General features: G+C 44.6%; 1 protein-coding gene across 1 annotated transcript in view; it reads left to right on the forward strand.

Moving 5' to 3' along the window:
- The first annotated feature begins 16,976 nt into the window (after positions 1-16,976).
- The window catches only part of LOC115093250 (carboxypeptidase O-like), a 66,730-nt gene continuing 63,495 nt past the window's right edge, over positions 16,977-20,211 (forward strand). Inside the window, exon 1 of the mRNA XM_029604924.1 lies at positions 16,977-17,069. Coding sequence (XP_029460784.1) covers positions 16,990-17,069 — 80 coding nt within the window. The 5' untranslated portion in view covers positions 16,977-16,989. The remainder of the gene's footprint in view (positions 17,070-20,211) is intronic.

Consider the following 20,211-nt stretch of genomic DNA (forward strand, 5'->3'; position numbering starts at 1 on the left):
GGGGTTCTATTGAATTTCTATAAATTTACTGATGATTGCCAGTCCTATAGAAGTGGGAACTGCTTGCAAGTCTTGGAACAAGGACATGAAGAGACTGGGAGTTTTACCATAGAAGCAAGACTGACTTGGCCTGAAGAAAGCCAAGGATCACAAAATAGTATGTTCAAGAGGGCTGCAGAGCTCCCTAGTCAGAGCCAGAACCTTGCTTATAAGGAAAGGGGAGTGTAGTTGTGATTGTGACTAATTCTGAGGCAAGGCTACCATGTCCCTACTGAAAGCTGGACTTTATTTCACCGACCTTTATTTTGTTTCGACAAAAGTGCAGTGCAGCATGATTTGAAGAATCTCCAGTTTGCTTCACCTGCCAAAGGAACTTGTCACCCCACAGTTTAGAACATTTCAAAGACAGATATGATCTCTGTAAATAAGGGAACATGTCAAAGTTCACAAAGTACGATTTACAATCACAATCCTTTAGTCCATTTTGAGCTTCAGGTTTTTCATAGCATCTCACTTCCTTTCCCTATCTTATATGAGATTCAGTTCAATTACTATTGCATACTTCATATCTAACTGACCTTGAACCTCATATTACAGCAGTAGGAGCTATTTGTCTTAGTAAATAAGATACCAGAGATAGGGAGGACTTCAACCTGCAGCTACAGCATTCTGAAATTCATGATGTATATGGGACATTCCATATCAAGTGGACAAATTTAGAAAATCATCCACGCTCCACCTCCTTCAAATTGAATACAATTTTGTGTGGATGTTTGCTAGGGCCTCAAACAAAACTGTGCAAAACTTTTCAGCTGGATCTCTATTGGTTTAAGAGCTAGAGGCAGCTGAATGACTGTCGCTCTTGGAGTACTGTGCTCCACACAACACAACGCGACCTCTTTGTCCGGGCATTGCAGCCAAACAACCCCTGCTGGGGCCTGAAAATTTGTGGATTATTACAATGTCTTGGTGCTACGTTGCTATGCAAAATTTGGAACCTAACATGAGCTTGCCACCCTTTTTATGGGCCGGCAAAGTATGTGAAAAATTTTACAAAAGAAATTTAAGGCCTACTTTGACTCCTCACTGCTCCTGATGTATACTTGGATTCAGGCCATACAGGATCAGTATTCATGGCCCATGATGTAAATCTAGGATTTCCACTAGGAGGCTTTACAGCCAACTAGAAGCAAAGATGTAGTTACATAAAGACATGATATCACATTTTAATGCAAATTTTTGCCATTTTTTGAGTGTGAATATTTTTACTGTGTAGTTTTTAATTTTTTTCTTTCTAATGTCATTTGAAAGAGCATTTTTTTATTGCTATAAAAGTTACCCTGTTTCGTCTTAGACCCAGCCTTGCTTTGGTCAGAATTACAGTCCCAAAGACAAGCATCCTTTGCATACGTGAATGCACTATGTTAAAAGAGCCATCTTTGGCATCCAACTATGAAACATGCAGATGAGCTAGAGATGTGAAATTTTACAATGCAGCTCAGTTTACTGTGCTTACCTCACTTTTAGCTTTTGACACATATTTGTTTAGACATATTTTCATAAATTAGTCATCAAAGTAAGTGCAACACTTTGTATGCTGATTAGTTACCTTGCATTGGTCAGTGGTGGCTGAGCCATTTCCAATTCAGCAAAATTGACAACCCCATCGCCTAGGGGCCACTCCAAACAGCTGGACAAGTTACCAGCCACAGGTTTCCAAGCTTTTATTTAAGCACAAAACAAGGAAAGGCAAGACACTACATACAAGAGCTGCTTAAATTGCAGATTTCACAAAAATTAAGTTAGTGATTTTTCCTGCCTTGCACATGCTTTTGAATGTCCCATCGATGCATGACAAAGTGGCTTGTGAATAAATGTACTGCCTGTATGATGAAGTTGTTATGGGTGCATCAAGGGTAGCAATAATGCACTCTTCTGGAGCCCAACAGGTATCTCTATGGGGCGGCCAGTAAAATAACCTGGCAGGACCTTGAGGGTGCAAGAAATTGATCAAGCCATCACATTCCTCAGCTGAGACTTCACATATATGGCCAGTCCACTAGAATTTATCATAGATGCAGGCTAAATACTGACCAGGTTGGAAGCTGGATACTTGAAGGGCATGAAAATATTCACGTTCATGTTCTAGAACACTTGCAATAAACGAGGTGATGTCATTCAAAATTTTGCTAATGTAAATTTTAGTTGAATCAAAGGGCTTGAATTGATGATTTTCCCTTGATCTAGCAGCTGTATGAACTTTGCTAAACATCTCATCCTCAACAGGTCTGATTGCTTCAATGTCCTCCTTTGACACAAAGAGCACAATAGTGTTACAGGCCAGGGCATGTTCCCAAAATCTCTGCCACAACACACTGCTAACATCAAATTACCATAGTGTTATTATTTGTAAGGGTTTTGGGTGGATCCCTGGACCTGTGGCAGATGACCATGCCCACGGGGGGAAGGCCCGTAAGGGGCCACAGGTCAGGCTCAGCGTAGGAGACACACACACACACACTCGTTCTTTTATTATACAGGATTGGTGAACCACCAGAGGGGGCAGTAGTGATCTGGAAAGTAGCCCGGTTGGGCTTGTAGTCCCTCAGGCTCTGGAACAGCGATCCCACAATGGCTGTGCTGTAACAGAGAGAACTGATATTGTAAGTAGTAGCAGGATATGCAGAGTTCAGGAATAGAGCCTCGTTGGTAATGTACTCATGCAGCGGTCTCTCAGTGGGGAGCACAGGAGCTGGAGTAAAGGCAGGCCCTCGAAGAGCGAGTACCTGGTTTCAGGGAATAGCTCTGAGAGATAGAGATGGTAACTCTTATCTACAAAACCCTTACAGATGGTGCAGAACGCTGCGGCGAGGTTACTCACCAACACAAATAAAAGAGCCCACATCACACCTATCCTTCACAGCCTTCACTGGCTTCCTATAAAAGCCAGAATTACCTTCAAGACACTATCAATGATTCATAAGGATATTATGGGCATCGCCAAACTAAATCTAAACTCGCAACTCCGCCCTCACACATCACAAAGACCTATCAGATACAACTACAAAGGTTCCTTATATGCCCCCCCGATGAAAACTTCACTAACAAAACGAGCACTCTCCACAGCCGGGCTCACCCTCTGGAACTCATTACCGCCGGATCTACACCAAGAGACTTGCCATCTAACTTTTAAGAAAAACCTAAAAACATGGCTATTCCGGCAAGCCTATCCAGAATCACAGGAACATTCTGACACCGGTCAAAGAGCAAAATAGTCCACCATAAGCTCCGCAACCGCCCATGATCTGGACAGCCCACCTGTATTGAAAACACTCTTCTGTTGATGCATTAGTTCTTCGAGCTCTTGCACTACTCATGTTTGCGCCCATATACAAATTTTCCATTAACTGTATATCCCAAGTTACACTACCCCTATTTAGCTATTCCCTATATTTATCCACGTTATTTTGACGAGTTACTGTTGTCTATGTAATATGTAATATTTATTTATTGATGTTCCTATGTTCAGAAACTCTGTTTATTGTAACGCCTTAACCACGACAGTTTTGTTCTTTGGAAACCGACCTGATTTGATACTTGTATTGAGAAGGTCGGTATATAAAAATCCTAAATAAATAAATAACTCACAGATGTTATAGGCAGCGGTGTCTTGCTGGCCGAAGTGGAGTCCAAGTAGCGAGTCCAGGAACATGGGCCCTCGAGGAGCGAGTACCAGTTCCAGACTGCGACCTGAAAGATAAGAAAGAGAGAGAGGCCCCCGAGGAGCGGGTACTCCAAATAGAGTAGGTCCAAAGGAGGCAGAGTTGCAAGGTATGGAGAGCGAATCCCATCCATTAGGAAACCTTTGCTAACTCGATTAGCTAGCAATCGCATAGGCCTTTTGTATCCTGGTTGCATGATGTCATCACAGGGGGACGCCCCTGAGGTTCGCGCCACTGAAGGTACTTGAAGCAGGGCCGCGCGGCACGTGCGCCCTAAGGCAGCTAAACAGCATGGCGGGAGGCAGCGCCCAAGCCGGTCCGGGGACACAGGAGAGGACGGCAGGTGGACGCCGCGGCAGCCAAACGTCCGTCAACTGCAGGAGGAGTCACCAGAGAGGTAAGGAGGGCGGAGTGGAGACGTTGGGCAGCGACAGTCGTAATACATAGTTCCTTGTGAAGATGATACTTTTACTTGTTCAAGCTTGCATGCAGTAAACACAGCACAATAAAATGTCCATTTTGAGGGATCATTTATAAAAGTACGTCAAAGCAAGATGTGTAATAAGCTACAAGTATGGTTAGCACAACAAGCTTCGCCGCACTGTAGAATTTCACATCTCTAGCTCATTTGCGTTTTATACAACAGGGCGCCAGAAATGCCTCTTTTTAACATAGCGCGGCCACGCATGCAAATGATGCATATCATCAGGGCCTTAATTCTGACCAAAGCAATATCGGGTCCAAAATGAAACAGGGCGACTTTTGTAGAAAAAAAGATGTATTTCAAAATACATAAAAAAGAAAAGAATTAAAAACTACACATGAGCGATATTTGCACCTGAAAATTGGCAAAAATTTGCATTCAAAAATAACATTGTGTTTTTAGGTAATTATATATTTGCTTCTAGTTGCCTGTAAAGCCTCTTAGTGCAAATCTTATATGCATATGATATGGGCCATGACTACTGGTCTAGTCGGGGCCTGAATCAAAGTATAGGTCAGGACCAATGAGGAGTCAAAGTAGGCCTTATATTTCTCTTTTAACATTTTTCACATACTTTGCTGGCCCATAAAAAGGGAGGCAAGCTCATGTTATGCTCCAGACTTTGCACTGGTACTCACCACCAGGGGATGTACTAATCCACAAAATGTCAGGCCCCTGAGAGGTGTTGTCGGGCTGCAGCACCTGGACAAAATTACCATTTTAGGTTGCGCGGAGCATGGTATTCAAGAGATGACTTCCATTCAACTGCCTCTAACTCTCCAACCAATGGAGAGGCAGGTGAAAAATTTTGTACGGTTTTGTTTGAGACCCTAGAGAACATCTGTGCAAAATTTTGTTTGATTTGGAGGAGGCTGAGTGTGGACCTCTGGTCCACTTGTTATGGAATGACCCTTAAATATGTTTCAAAGTGTAACCCATTATCTGGAAACTACTTATATAAATAAATATATGTGAATAAATAAAATAAATAAATGCACAATTAGTTGCACAACCCATCAAAATAAGTCACATTTCTGCTAGCAAAAGAATTATTCAGCAAGGATATTCAGCAGCACTGGCACATCACTGAATATACCCAGATAAGTTAAAGTTAGCTGGATAGATTTATCTGGCTTTCAGGGGGAAAAAAAAGGACTACTCATTAGCTACACTCATTAATTCTTTAATGCAGGAAACCAAAACAAAAACAAACAAACATTTCTGGACTTATGGCTGCAGGAGGGAATAACCAAAGTAGATAAGGGAGAGACCTGGATGTTGCACTCACCGCCCACGGAACCCCCATGCCGGCTCCTTCCACATGGCTACGCCTCTGGGCCCTGCCTGGGATGTCGGCTGCCACGGCCTGCCTCTCTGATTCCTCTCTGCTCGTAGCCGCCGACGCCGGGGGCCTCCGTGGCCTCGCCAGCGCATGAGATGCCACCAGCTTCCGGCCCCGTCTGGGGTTTCCCCTAGGCACGTGTGCGCGCGGCAGCTATTAAAGGGCCTGTGAGAAACTTAGGACCACCTCGGAGGATGACATCATCAGCGCAGGACTATATAAGGCTCCCTCGGGCCATACCCAGACAGCTTGGCAACGGGTCCCCTGCATTGCTTCACTCTGGATCCTGCGCTTCTCCTTGAAGGACTTCTGTTCCAGTACCTGACTCCTATTCCAGGACCAGGCCTTGTGCTCTTCTTCCTGGAGTCTCTTCGGATGGATCTCCTGGCTCTGAACCTTGGACTGGACTCACCCTGCTCGTCCGCCGCCTGCCTCTGAACCCTGAACCAGACCTCACCCTGCTCGTCTGCCGCCTGCCTCTGAACCCTGGACCAGACCTCACCCTGCTCGTCTGCCACCTGCCTCTGAACCTTGGACTGGACCTCACTTTGCTCATCTACCCTGCGGCGGGATCGGGGCTCTTGGCCATCCCTGACCAGAGACAGAGGGCCATCCCTGCCTTCTGTCTCTAGGCAGACGCCCGCCTCCTTCTCCTGCTGCTGGCTCCTGAACTCTGCCTGTCTTGTCTTCCTGCCAGCCAACTGACTCCAACTGCGTCCCGCTCCAGTTCCGGACCCAGCGCTTATACCACGCCTCAGGGGCCCACCTAAGTCCAGCCGGTCCCAGCACCCAAGGGTTCAACCCGTGGGGAACTTGGACTGGTAATGGTGAAGCTCCAGCTAGCCTCTATCTTCCTCCGGCCTTGCCTCCTGACGTTGGGGACCTGTGGGGGTGTTACGCTCTCCATCTCCAAAAGTGGAGGAGTTAGCAATCTGCTGTTGCTCACTCCGCCAGGAGGGCGGAGTTGGCAAGCTGTTCTGCTGTGCTCCTGAAAGGGGAAGGAGTAGCGATATGACATGACCTGCTCCTCCAGAGGGGAGGGGTTAGTTATCTGTAATTCTGTTAGCGAACTGCTGTTAGATACTCCTGTAAGGAAAGGAAGTAGCAAGCTGTATCACTCTGCTAAGGAGTAGCAATCTGTTATGGATCAACTCTCCAAGGAAGAGGAGTTGGCAATAGGTATATAGTACTTCGCTATAGAGATAGCAATCTATCATGCCCCCCGCTACGGAGTAGCAATCTGTATATATATATAAGCTGCTGGCAAGTCTCAGAGAAAGAGGAGTAACTGTCTATATAATACTTCCGTGAGCGGAGTCAGTGGTCTGTAGTGGTTGGCTCCCACAAGGTGACAATAGTGAAAGGAATGACCACTTGGAGGAAATGGTGAATCCCTGGGCCGATGGCAGATGACAGCGCCCCAGGAGGAGATCCTGAGAGGAACCACCGGCTAGGTTAGAATATGAGATAAACACAATAGTTCTTTATTAGACTGGAAGCTGGACCACCAGAGGTGGCAGTAGTGAGTCGCTATGTCCAGCAAGGCTGAAGTCCCTCTGATACTGGAATATAATCTCTGGGTCGCTGAGCTGTAGAGAGAGAGACTAGAAGTAGTGAGTAGACAGGGTATACTGGATATAAGATGGTACACTCACAATAGTAGATGTCTGCAATGGTCTCTATGCCACAGAGAGTCTTCAGTACATTCAGGAACAGTCTGTAATAAGAACTCACAATTGCTGTATATGAAATGGCTTCTAGAGTAGAAGACAGTCTGTATAAGATTCTAGGAACATGGGCCCTCGTGGAGCGAGTACTGGTTCCTTTGTGTAATCTTGCCAATGTAACTCTAGATCTCCGTACCTGCGATAACGTCTTGGACGGAAGGGAGTCTTCAGAGCAATAGGAATGTAGGCCCTCGTGATGTGAGTACCGATTCCTATGTAATAGAACTCACTGTGTTCATGTCCGCGATCGCTTCCAGGAAATGAGGAGTCTTCCGAGTGTTCTGGCAATCTGAAATCAAGAAGAGAGAGCGGAGTCCCCATGGAGCGGGTAATCCTGGTAAGTTTGAAAAGGCCAAGCAGTGGGGCTGGGTTCCCAGGCTGACTCAGATCGTTGTTGCAAGTATCGTGGACTGCCGAAGCAAGTCCTGTTGGAGTTCCTTGCTAACTCATTAGAGGTTAGCGAACAAAGACCTTTTAAAGTGCAGATGGATGACGTCACTATGGGGGGACACCCCCGAGGTTCACGCCCTTGCTGGTACAAAGTCTGGAGCGCACGCACATGCCCTTATGTCATCAGGAACATGGTGGATCCGTAGCATCAGGCCAGCCTGGGGGAACCGGGACCAAGAGGCGGAGAGAAGCCACGGCTGAACTGTCCGTCAGAGCCGAAGGGAATTGCATACCAAGTAGAGAGGGTGGAGTGAGGGGCGAGAAGAGGCACGAACGCAACACGGGGTTTACCCTCTCAGGTAACGTCAACCCCAACTCAGGCTAGGGGTCCACAGACCACGCTGTGGTTTCTACACTGGAGCAGCAGGCACAGGCCTAGCTCGCCTACTGGTTCCTCCGGCCCTGAGTGTAGGACAAAACAGAGCCTATTCCTTGCGTAATTGCATTAGTACCCTTTTGGTGGGGGATCAGAAAACATCTTTTTGAATTCTTAAAGGAAAATCTCCCATGTGGTGTTAGGGACCCTCTCCATCAATGTAGGAGCCTATTTCAGGTCATCTCCAGTCAGTAGTATAACTATCCAACATGGCTTCCTTGCGTCATCCACAAAGAAGTCTGAATAAAGCTGGAAATGTAAATTACATTAGTGCAGGAACCCCGAAATACATCCCCTGTTCCCTTCAAAGTGCTTGGGAGGTAATAAATTGGGGGCTGAACAGTTTTTGCCCAAGGCAGCTATCAACAAGGCATGGGATGTTTCCAACTGCTGATTCCTTTGCTCCCATGTTTGGGCAAGCTATGAATACTACTCCTGAAGTGACTGTATTTGTTGGGTTAAAAATTGTGTTTGTTGGTGCTGATCTTTAAGTCTTTCCTCAACTGTAGCTATAATCAGGATGATGAAGAAAGGAAAGGCTGACTTTTCATATGGCCATTTCCCCAGAAGTGTGTAGCAATTCCCAGAGCCGTAACTGAAGGCATGGGCCCTTTTATCTCATGTGTAGACTGGCTGATCACAACAGACAAACAAGCATCAAAAAAAGGCAAAACCCCACCCCCAGTCCACTGCGCTCTATTTAACTGAAAAATCTTTCCCTGAACTGCTAGTATTTTAAAAAAACCTCTGAAGCTGTAGGACTTTCAAAAAGGGGCTGGCAGGGAAAAAAAGGACCACCGAGTAGCTGTACTCACACTGATTCTTTAATGCAGAAAACCAAAGCAAAAAGATAATTCCTGATTTATGGCTGTAGAAGGGAATAACCAAAGTAGACAAGGTATAGATTCCCTTACCGGAGATAGAGACTTGGAACAGCCAGCAGTCCTTCTGGTGCTACATTAACTCAAAGGCCACTGCAAATCCTTGGACGAGCTTGTGCAGGCAAAGGCACTTCCTTGCCAGCTACTATTTAAGCACTGGGGTGGATTTTCTCATAGCCAGTGGGAGTCTGGTTGAGCCTAGCCCTACCCACAGTACCTGGGAAGCTACTAAACACTCATTTCCCCACATCCTTATAAGCCAGTATAGCTCCCCTGGCAGGACTTTAGATCTGCATCATCCAAAGCTAAGGGTTCAAAACCCCACAGTTCCATACACTTGCTAACTTTAGGACTGCTTGTTATCTGGCTTAGTAATACAGTATATAAATGAAATAACAAAAATCACTATATATCTGGCTAATTTAACCATATAGCTGGCAATGTCCCACTTGCCCCTGAGCTAGTGAGATACAGGTTATCTAACTATCTTGGGGCATGCCAGTGTGGTGCTGAATATAGACTTCATTGTTTTTTTACTACAACATTCATAATTTTAAGATTTTGTATTTTTGCATTCAGGTTAATGTTTCAAAGGCTTAGGAACTACACAGATAACATCTGGGATTATGCAGTAGATTATCTGAATCCACCAATGTGAATTTTCAGCCAACTAAAAATATACATGTAATTTCATCAGCATTTAAGAGGAAATCCAGGAGCAGAACTTGACTGGGGGAGAAAACTACACATGGACATTTAATTTTAAAAAATACATGTACTCAACATGTTTATTTTATCCTCCCAGTGGAGATGATTTAAAGTACCTGTGTACTTCTTATCTGCATAACCATCCCCTGTGCAAGCAGTTTGTATGGGCTGCAATGTACACTTGTACTTTCTCAGGTGGCTTACTGAAAATGTATCCCTCAATTATTATTTATTTATATATCTATCTATTTATTTATTTATTTAAAATCTTTTCTATACCGTCGTTAAACTAGTTGCCGTCACAACGGTTCACAATAAGGCACATAATTTCAAACTTAAATGTGTTGAGTTATATTAACTAAACATGTGCCATCAAATACTGTAACATAGTTTCATATTAAATATTACTTAGTGGTTGTGATAAGTCATGTCTACTTTAAGTATATCGGCTATAAGATAAATTAACACTTAAGTCTTGTCCTCCGTTGTTGCAATCTAATGGAGGTAAAGTAAAATAAAATATACACACTACACCATTCGAGTAAGCTGATGTGTGTGTGTGGGAGTTCTTCGGACTGCATCATACAATTCCCTGGATTCTACTCTTCATTCCCTTTGTGGTATGCTTGCTTAAATAGCCATGTTTTTAAACATTTTTTGAATGCTTTGATGTCTCTTTGTGCTCTGATTTCTAAAGGCATTGTGTTCCATATTATAGGTCCTGCCAGGGATAGGGCCCTATCCCTTACTTGAGTTAGTCTGGCTGTTTTTACTGAGGGAATAGTTAGTAGGGCTTTGTTTGCTGATCTCAAGTTTCTATTAGGGACGTGTACGTGAAGGGCTGTGTTCAGCCATTCTGCCTTTTCGTCGTGTATTAATTTATGTATGGTGCAAAGAGTCTTGTATTGAATTCTTTGTTCAATGGGTAGCCAGTGTAGTTCAATTAGGGTTTTGGTGATATGGTCTCTTTTACTTTTACCGGTTAAAATTCTTGCAGCTGTGTTTTGTAATACCTGTAGTGGTCTTATCGTGGTAGAAGGGCATTACAGTAATCAGTGCTTGAAAAAATTAATGCTTGTAGTACTGACCGGAAGTCATTTGGTATTAGTAGTGGTTTAAGTCTTCTGAGAGTCATAAGTTTGGCGTAACCTTCTCTTACTTTTAGAGATATATGTTGTTTCATACTTAGTTCCGTATTGATAATCACTCCAAGGTTTCGTACTTTCTCTGCTAGTTGTATTTTTTGGTTGTTATTGATTGTGATTGGGTTTTGAATGATTATGATGTTTTTTCGTTCAAGATGTAGGAATTCTGTTTTCTCTATGTTAATAACAAATTCCATCTGGTTTAAGAGCTGTTTTATTATATCTAGATACATGTTGGCTAAGGTTAATGTTTTCTCAATTGAGTCATTAATTGGAAGTATTAATTGAATATCGTCAGCATATATGTAGTGTGAGATGCCCAGACCAGCTAGCAGGTGGCATAACGGCAGCATGTATATGTTGAATAGTGTGGCAGATAGGGCTGATCCCTGCAGAACTCCTGTTTGAAGGTTTATTCTTTCTGACATTGCTTTTTTGATTTGCACTTGGAAATATCTGTTATCTAGGTATGATTTGAACCATTTGATTGTTGTGTTGCATAGTCCTATTTCTTCTAATCTATTTAATAGGATTTACTGTGTCGAATGCTGCTGATAGGTCCAGCATTACTAAAATGTAATGTTTACCGCTGTCGAAACCTCTCATGATGTTGTCTGTTAGCATAAGTAGTAGTGTTTCAGTGCTATAGTTTTTGCGAAATCCATGTTGTGATGGGTACAGAGTATTATTGTCCTCTAAGTGTTCTGCTAATTGATACTGGTCTGTAATTGCTCAGGGTGAGTGGATCGCTGTTTTTTTCAAAATTGGTTTTACTTGGTCTGAAGTTCTACCACTGCAAGGCCAACATCCCAAGGCTTTCTTTCTCAGTGAGAGGGGTTTCCATTGACAGGGTTTAAAGTGCAGCTAGGCTTCTAGCTTGCTCATTCTTTAATGATCATAGTTCTCAGTGATTCTAGCTCACCTAAGCCCATTGCCTGTTAATCAGCTTTTACCCAGCTCAGAGGAAACACCTCCTGTCTTAGCCACAAAGTCAAGACCTAGGAAAGACATGAGAAAAGAAAGTATACAAGCTTTCCCATCCTGCTTGGCCTTTTTTCTGCTCTGAAAATCAGATGCTCAAGGTTTTTGACCATCTATATTCTTGGTATGATTGGTTTTTTTGATACATTCCCAACACAAATATCTTTCTTTGTAAAAGTTCTGCAGTTTAGGACTTTGCTATTATTTGTTTGTGACGTGATATTTGATTGTAATTCAACAGTAAGGCTCAGGGGATTAGTACTATGCAGATAAAATTTAATGTGAACACGTGATTTATAATGGGGATTGATATAAATTCTGTGAGGCCTATTATTATATTCAACCTAATATTTTCTTCATAAAAAGGTGTATAGTTCTATCAAGTATATCCATACCAAGTATAGCTAACAATGTTGCCAACCTAACTTCATTCCATCAAGACATCATTGGTTAAATTTTGATTTCCAGACTCCCACTCTAATGCACTACATTCCTTATAGTTCTGTCTTTATATTGATAATCAAAACCACAAAAGAGAAAAGCATGGTGAATGGAAACCTTACAATGACAAATGTTGTGAGTAAAGTAGTTGGCTGCCATATTAGTCTACTTGAATGCACAGAAATAAAAAAAAAATAAAATAAAATAAGGTGATACCTTTTTATTGGACTAAATTAATACATTTCTTTACTAGCTTTTGAGAGCTAATACTCCTTCTTCAGAGCAGAATTCAAATAAACAAAATATGATGAGGTCAGTATTGTTATGATTTGTTGGTATGTGGGCCCTTGGTCCGAGATGCAAGTTGACACTACCCGTGGGAAGGACCCTCACAGGTCTGCACCGGCGGGAGGCAAGTTCAGAGACAGCAGAGAGCTCTGGGTAAAGGAAAAGAGGGATCCGGAGGCACCAGGAGGCACCAGGAGGGGACCTCTGACAGAGTAGACTGGAGGCGAGCCCTGGGCAGGGACCCCGAGGAAAGGGATGCCAGGTAGACCGCAGAGCGGGGAGTGTGAGGCTTGAGCAATCAGGAGGAACTCCAGCGGGCAACCCCGAAGGGAAGAGCTGCACAGTGCAGGATGATGATGCAATGCCGTAAGCCAGCCCACAGGACAGGGAATCCCGGGTGAGCCTCAAGAGATGATGTAGCACCGCCCCGAGGAGTGGGGAAGTGGAGGCAGTCCCAATGTCATTCGTAGGCGCAACCCCGAGGAGCGGGGAAGCTCGCAAGTCCTAAGAAGTTGGAGCACGTGCCCCGAGGAGCGTGGATGCTCTGGCAATCACTGTAGTTGTGAGTGTGGTCCCGAAGAGCGGGAGGCACAACCAATCTTGTTCACAATGTGGTTACAACCCCGAGGAGTGGGGAAGTCCTTCGTAGTACTCACAAATAGTAGAGGTGTCCCAGAGATAGCCCCAAGAAATGGGGAACCTTGCAGGACAGAACCCAAGAGACTCGGAGCCAGCCCAAGGAGCGGGGTAGGCCAGGAGAGCAAGTCCCCGGTGCGTACACTGGCCCTCAAGGAGCGAGTACCAGACAGGGTTCACGGCAACACCCAAAGCGTAGTCTCAGGAACAGGAAACAGTAGTCATAGATGTACGGAACTTGCTGCCAAGTCGGTTAACTGAGGGCGAAGATGGAGATTAAATACCCTGGTCTGATGATGTCATCAACCGGAGATTGATTGATTGATTTATTTATTTATTTATTTAGAATTTTTATATACCGACATTCTTGATAAAAATATCAAATCATATCGGTTTCCATTGAAACAGAACAGTCGCAGCTATGGCGTTACATTGAAACAAGTCGTCAAATCATTAAATAACAGGTGAATATAGAAAAAAATAATAATAATTATAAATAAGCAATTATAAATAAAACAGGTGAATATAGAAAAAATAATTATAGATAAGCAATTATAAATAAAACCATTATAGATAACAGTTGATTATAAATAAACAGGTCGTCAAAAAACGAATGACAAATATAATGGGGCAGCAAAAACAGTGGAAAAAAGTGATACATAAAGTAAGGCGACTAATATATATTGCTATGAGTAAGCGGAATAGGAAGGGTGTGGTGGGGCCCAGAGGAATCGGGTGGCCATGAGGAAGGAGAGGGTTGAGAACCTCAGGCTGAAAGATGGATTGAGAAGATCTGGTTGAAGGATGGGGGAAAGGAAGAGCGAGGAGGATGGGGGAAAAGGAAGAGCGAGGAGGGGGAGGGATGAGTGGCATTAAATCAGGATCGGGGAATATGCTAGAGAGGTTGAGTCTCTCTATGGATTGGGGGATATGCTAGAGAGGTTGAGTCTCTCTACGGTTCAGTTAAGTCCATTGACCAGAGTCTCCCTAATGTCCTGTTATGTCCTTTGACCAGTGTCCGAATGTTCTCAAGCCTCCGGGAAGGCTTGTCTGAAGAGCCAAGTTTTGAGGTGTTTCTTGAATGTTTGAAGACACGGTTCTTGTCTCAGCTCCGGAGGAAGCGAGTTCCAAAGGGTGGGCCCGGCTGTAGAAAAGGCGCGTTTTCTTAAAGTGGTTTTGATCGGAGGTGCGTATAGAGATCCTTTGTAGGCGTTTCTGATTGGTCTGGTAGATGTGTGTATGCGAAGTTGAAAGCTTAGCTTGAGAGGAGCAATGCCGTGAATGTCCTTGTGGATCATCAACAGTATTTTGAAGGTGATCCTGGATTTTAAAGGGAGCCAGTGCAGGCCTTGTAGTGTGGGTGAATTGTGGGCTCTTTTGTTTGAGTTAGTGAGTAGTCTAGCCGCAGCATTCTGGACCATCTGAAGGGGTTTAATGGTTATTGCAGGGAGACCTAAGAGAAGAGAATTGCAATAATCTAATTTTGTAAGGATGATAGACTGTACTACTATGCCCCTGAGGTTCCTGCTGATGAGGCTAGAAAGGAGGGCCCATGGCATGCACATGCGCCTACAGAGGCCTAGAGTCGAGGAAAATGGTGGCATCAGGGCCACCATGAGGAGTCCCAGGGAATGCGGCAGTGAAGGCTGGCCCGAGTTGCGAGGAGCCCCGGGGAGGGCAGGAGAGCAGTGCAGGAGGTAAGCACATGCAGTCGCAGCCATCTGCGACCGACGGTCATAACATTCAGATACCTGAAAAGTTTTAATGATGCACAAACTATGAACCTTTTCCATTAGAAAGCAAACAATAGAACTAGGGGTCATGAAATGAAACTCCAGGGGGGACAACTTAGAACGAACATCAGGAAATATTTCTTCATGGAGAGAGTGTGGATTCCTGGAATGGCCTTCTGGAGGATGTTGTGAAGACAAAGACAGTCAAAGAATTCAAACAGGCATGGGATAAACACTGCGGATCCCTAAATGCTAGAGGATAGAAATGAAGAAAAGGGTGCATGGGGGTAACCTGCTCGGTGGTGGTTACTACCCTTAAAAGAAGGCATAGGGAATACTACCCTTAATCAATAAGCCTTGATGCTTTTGATGCAACTGCAACATCGCTCTCCGTTTTGACAGTGGAAGAGGTAAGAAGGGTGTTGTGGGCCTGGACCCTTGGACTGAGGTGGAGTTGGTGCAACCTGCAGGGTGGAGCCCTGTCAGAGTTGGATGAGGCAGAGGCTTAACTGGAGCTTTTTATATACTAGCCCATGTTTCCCCTTGGGTTGAGTTCTTGGGTGCCGGGGCCGGCAGGTCTTAGGAGTGGGCCTCTGCTAATGGTCAGAAGATCCATAGATCTGGAATGTGCAAATGAAATTGAAGACAAGCTTGGGTCAAGGCTGGCTGCATTCAATGAATGTCCAGTTATCAGGCAGTTGTCGGTGGCAGGCAGCAATCAAGAGAAGTCCAGGAAGCAAGCCGAGGTCAATACCGAGTATCCATCCAAGGAAGGATGGGACAGATAGGTAGGGCAGAAAGATGAGGAGCAACGCAAGAGGCAAGGCATGCAGAAGAACTGAGGAACTGAAGACTGACCACAGGAGCTGACAGACAAGATGAAGACCACAAGAACCGAAGAACAAAACACTGGAAGTGAAGACAGGAACAAAGGCAGGGAATGCTGAGGCAACTCACAGTACAATGACTGTAGAAGACTTGGTGCTGAGGCACTGGAAAAATGTCCACAGAGGTCTTTCTAGCCACTGGCCCTTTAAATTAGAGGATGTTGGGTACGCAGACACCCTAGGGGAACCAGGGCCCAGCAGAATCGGTGGCGTCCTGTCACAGGAGTCAGTGGCAGCGTTCCTCTGCACCAGAGAGAGAGTTGGTCCGACAATGCCGAAGAGCACTGCAGGAGGTCCGGCCCAAAGGGAAGTGTAGCAGTCCACGGGAGGAGTCCTTGGACCGCCAAATACAACAAAGGGGTATTGGATTCAAACAACAACACTCGAGGACCCTGCCTTTTACGTTATGATCAGCATGGGGTAACCTGTTCGGTATGGCAGTTACTAGCCTTAACAGAAGGCATAGGGATTACTACCATTAACCCACTAAGTCCCAGTGGCCCGGGTCCCTACGGGCTTCTCCCGGGGGGACCGCGGGCTTCCAGGGGTGAAGCTCCAGTCAGCCCTTGCACCGAGCTTCTTGATCTCTCAAAGGTCCACCTAAGTCCCAGCGGTCTGGGTCCCTATGGGCTCCTCCTGGGGGACCGCAGACTTCCAGTGGCGAAGACACACTTCCTTTCTTCGACGTCACGATTCTTCGTCTGTCTCCTCAGTCGCCTCCGTCTCCAGTGCCGAGGGATCAGTTGGTCACATCTTCTGTTCCTGTCTCGCCACCTGACGGGAGAACCTACGGATCTTCTTCCTAAGGTATACCTGAGCATAACAGCTGGGGCCTAATGCCAGGGTTTAGAAGTAATTAGTCAATCAATCAGAGCTTTAAGTAGAGAAAATACAAGGTTTCTAACTGTGAAGTAGTAATTTATGCTTAGATACAAGTATAAACAATCATATGCAATAGAAGAATTGAAAACAAATTTATGTAAATACAGCAACAAGAAATACTAAGTTAGTGAAATAGCTACAGCATTTCTGATGTCTTTAGGGACCCAAGATAGGCACAAGTTAATCATTATAGCCAGTTGCATTCTGTCTTCAGAAATCTAGTAATGATTAATTACAGGTAAAAGTATATTACTCTGAGCTGCACTGTTCCCTTACTCTGCTGATGACAACAGTTTCTGCAGTAGGATGCTGCTGTTGCTTTGGAAGACTTGTATCCTGGGAATCCTAGCTTCAAAGATATTGTGCCAGAAGGTGAAATATGATGGGTAAGTGCATATTTAAACCCCAAAACCTATTGCAATTAAAGTAAATTAATTCTTTACAGTGGTGAATCAGTGACAAGAAGGCAAGTCAACAAGTAGCTGAGTTCAGGTGGTTAATAATACACTTACAGCAGCCCTTCTTTATTAAAGGTTTTGTTATTTTCATGAGGTTTTGTTATAGTAGAATTGGGCTGCCATCAAATTAATCCAGAAGAATCACCCTAAGGAGAGGGATATAACTTTAATTTATTATATCCAAGAATTGTTCTAAAGAGGATTACTGGACTCATGTTAATATAAATATATTCTTCAGAAAACTTAAAACTCTGAAAGATTTATAATGGCTAATGTTCAAGATAAAATTTAATATAGGTAGAATAACCATTTTGCCAAATTTAGAACCCAACACAACTTTGCAGGTTTGAGATTCGGCAAAGGGATCTTGTATTTAAAAAAATGAAACAAGAAGAAATACAATAGTTTGAAGAAGTAGTGAGGTTATCTTATTAATATTATTATTAATCCACTTGGCCGTTGGCTGCCAGTAATCAAAATGGCGCCGACGGCCCTTTACCCTTACTATGTCACAGGGGCTATCGCTGACATTGGTTGACCCCAGTGACATAGTAAGGGCAAAGGGCCATCGGCGCCATTTTGATTGCTGGCAGCGGACGGCCCAAGTCCAGGAGATTGCTCCCGGACCACTCCTGGACCCCCGCTGGACCACCAGGGACTTATGGCAGGTCTTGGGGGGGGGGGGTCAGGAGGGTGGGGGGTTATAGTAAATTAATTTGGAAGGTCTGGGGGGGGGTCAGGAGGGGGCGGGGGTTTGTTAAATTTTTAATTTTTTTTAATATTCGCTCCATAAGACGCACAAACATTTTCCCCCCACATTTGGGGGGAAAAAGTGCGTCTTATGGAGCGAAAAATACAGTATTTGTACATACTGCCAGTCTTGTTCACAGTCCCATTTGTTTTCCTGGGATGAAGGGAGGGAACTCCCACCCACTAACACCTTCTTCACCAGGCACCAAGAATGTGAGGACTGATGGAATCCGCCCTGGGGAGCCCGAACCCAGAAATGCCCTGTGAGGTAATTGGTCAAGGGGGTGTTCCAATATCCTTCAGGTATTTAAGTCTGTATCATATCCTTCTGTCTCTCCTCTCATCTAGGGTATACATACTTAGGTCCTCAGGTCTCATCTCATATGTCTGTCGCTGCAGAACCCACACCATTTTGGATTGCTTCTATCTTATCTCTGTCTTTTTGAGATACGGTCTCCAGAACTGAGCGTAATACTCCAAGTGATGCCTCACCAATGACCTGCACAGGGGTATTATTACCTCATTTTTCCTGCTGGATATGCCTCCATTTATGCAGTTCATCATCCCTCTGGCTCTAGTCACTGCCTTGCTTTGCTGCCTTTCAGTTATCAGACACTATCATCCTATGGTCTCTCTCCTGGTCCATACACATCAGTCTCTCGCCCCATCATTAAGGGTATGTAGAGAAAAGAAATATCATTTTTTGGTTCATTTTGGGAGGTTTTTTCCCACAAATTTCAGTTCATGGAATTTTTTATTTTTTTCCTTCATGTGAAGAAAACAAATCAAACATTAAAAAAGCCAAACCCATAAAATGAATAAAAAAATGAAAATAGGACCTCCCAAAGCCTCCCATCCCTCCCTTCCACCTACCCTTAAAAATACTGGAGCCAGGATTCCCCCCAGCTCCCACTTACTCATCTAGAAGGGAATCTGCTGGCGAGGCCTATGCCCAGGCCAAAACCTTGGCCTTGTATAGGCCAGGGACATGATAGTTCGCCATGACCTCAGCATTGGCCTAACAAGGCCAATGTCTTGGCCTAGGCCGGTGCTGTGGTCAAACCTGGAGGCCGTGTTCTGACACCGGAGCCTCGGCAATTCCTGGGCCTCAGCCTAGTGTCAGGCCCAGCTCCAGAGCCCAGGCCTCAGAGCAGCTCCAATGATGTTCTCTTCTTTCTTCTTTTCTTCTTCTACTGGCACCATCTGCTGCAGTCATGTTGGAGCTTGCTGGATTATGATTTAGAACCACCTGCCACATTGCCTCTGGCCTTCTTGGGACATTTACTGACTGCATGGGTCACTCCACAATAGGAACAGAGGTGTTTAAACTTGAAGACTGGGATCTATTAAACCTCCAGCAGACATCTAGCAATCCTCTACTTTGCTTGGCAGTGCCAGATTGCACGGCTATCCCCCAAAATGGCTAAGCAGATGACCCAGAACTACCACCAGCGGAAGATAATGACCCAGCCCCAACCCAAACACAGGTGACCCTGCCGCTGTATTAGTCATTTGGGTAAGCCAAAGACTCATGTCCTGACTACTGGAGACATAAACATATTCTCCTCCATTTTGTCCCTAAAACGTTCATAATTAAGCCAAGCCCAAGCTGAATAAGCCTTATGTGTTGCGAAGATTGTATCTGCGTAAACTGACAACGCCCCATACTGAGATGGATCATGATGGTCCACAACACTGGCAAAATGCAAAAAACACAGAATCCAATTCAATATAGTCCTAGGCACCCTATTCACTGCCCTTAAAATGCTCCTTTTCTTTCCTCTTTTCCTCCGCTCCTCTAACAACTGTAAAATAATATATTTTTGCTTTTAAATTTTATTTCTAAAAGGCTGTGACATACCCTTCCACAATTCTGACAAAGTCACCAAAGCTGGAGTCCCACTATCCCCTCCTCCACTAACATTAACCACCTCTACCTGTGACCTATTCTTGGAAGAAGAACTGGAAGAAGAAGATGATGACGTAGTAGCCAAGGAAGAAGAACTAGAAGATTTCCCGCACCTCTTTTGACAGCGATGCCTAGATCTATAACGCTTCTTCTTGCCCCTAGACATATTCCTTTTACCAACTCATGAAGTTTGCCCCTAGACTTTTGCAGCCTTCACAACAATGACTAAAGCATCATCTTGCCATCCCTGCATTGACAAGGTACCACTAACATCTGCCTCCCCTTGATGCCGCAATTCTTCTTGTGAAGGAAGCACAGAACCAGCAGCCACTACATCCCCATTGCCCCTTCCAAACCACGGACCACCTGACAAACACAGAACCCCTCCCCCCAGAAAATAAACCCCATAAG

This window comes from Rhinatrema bivittatum, chromosome 6 (assembly GCF_901001135.1).
Source record: "Rhinatrema bivittatum chromosome 6, aRhiBiv1.1, whole genome shotgun sequence".
Classification (NCBI taxonomy): Eukaryota; Metazoa; Chordata; class Amphibia; order Gymnophiona; family Rhinatrematidae; genus Rhinatrema; species Rhinatrema bivittatum.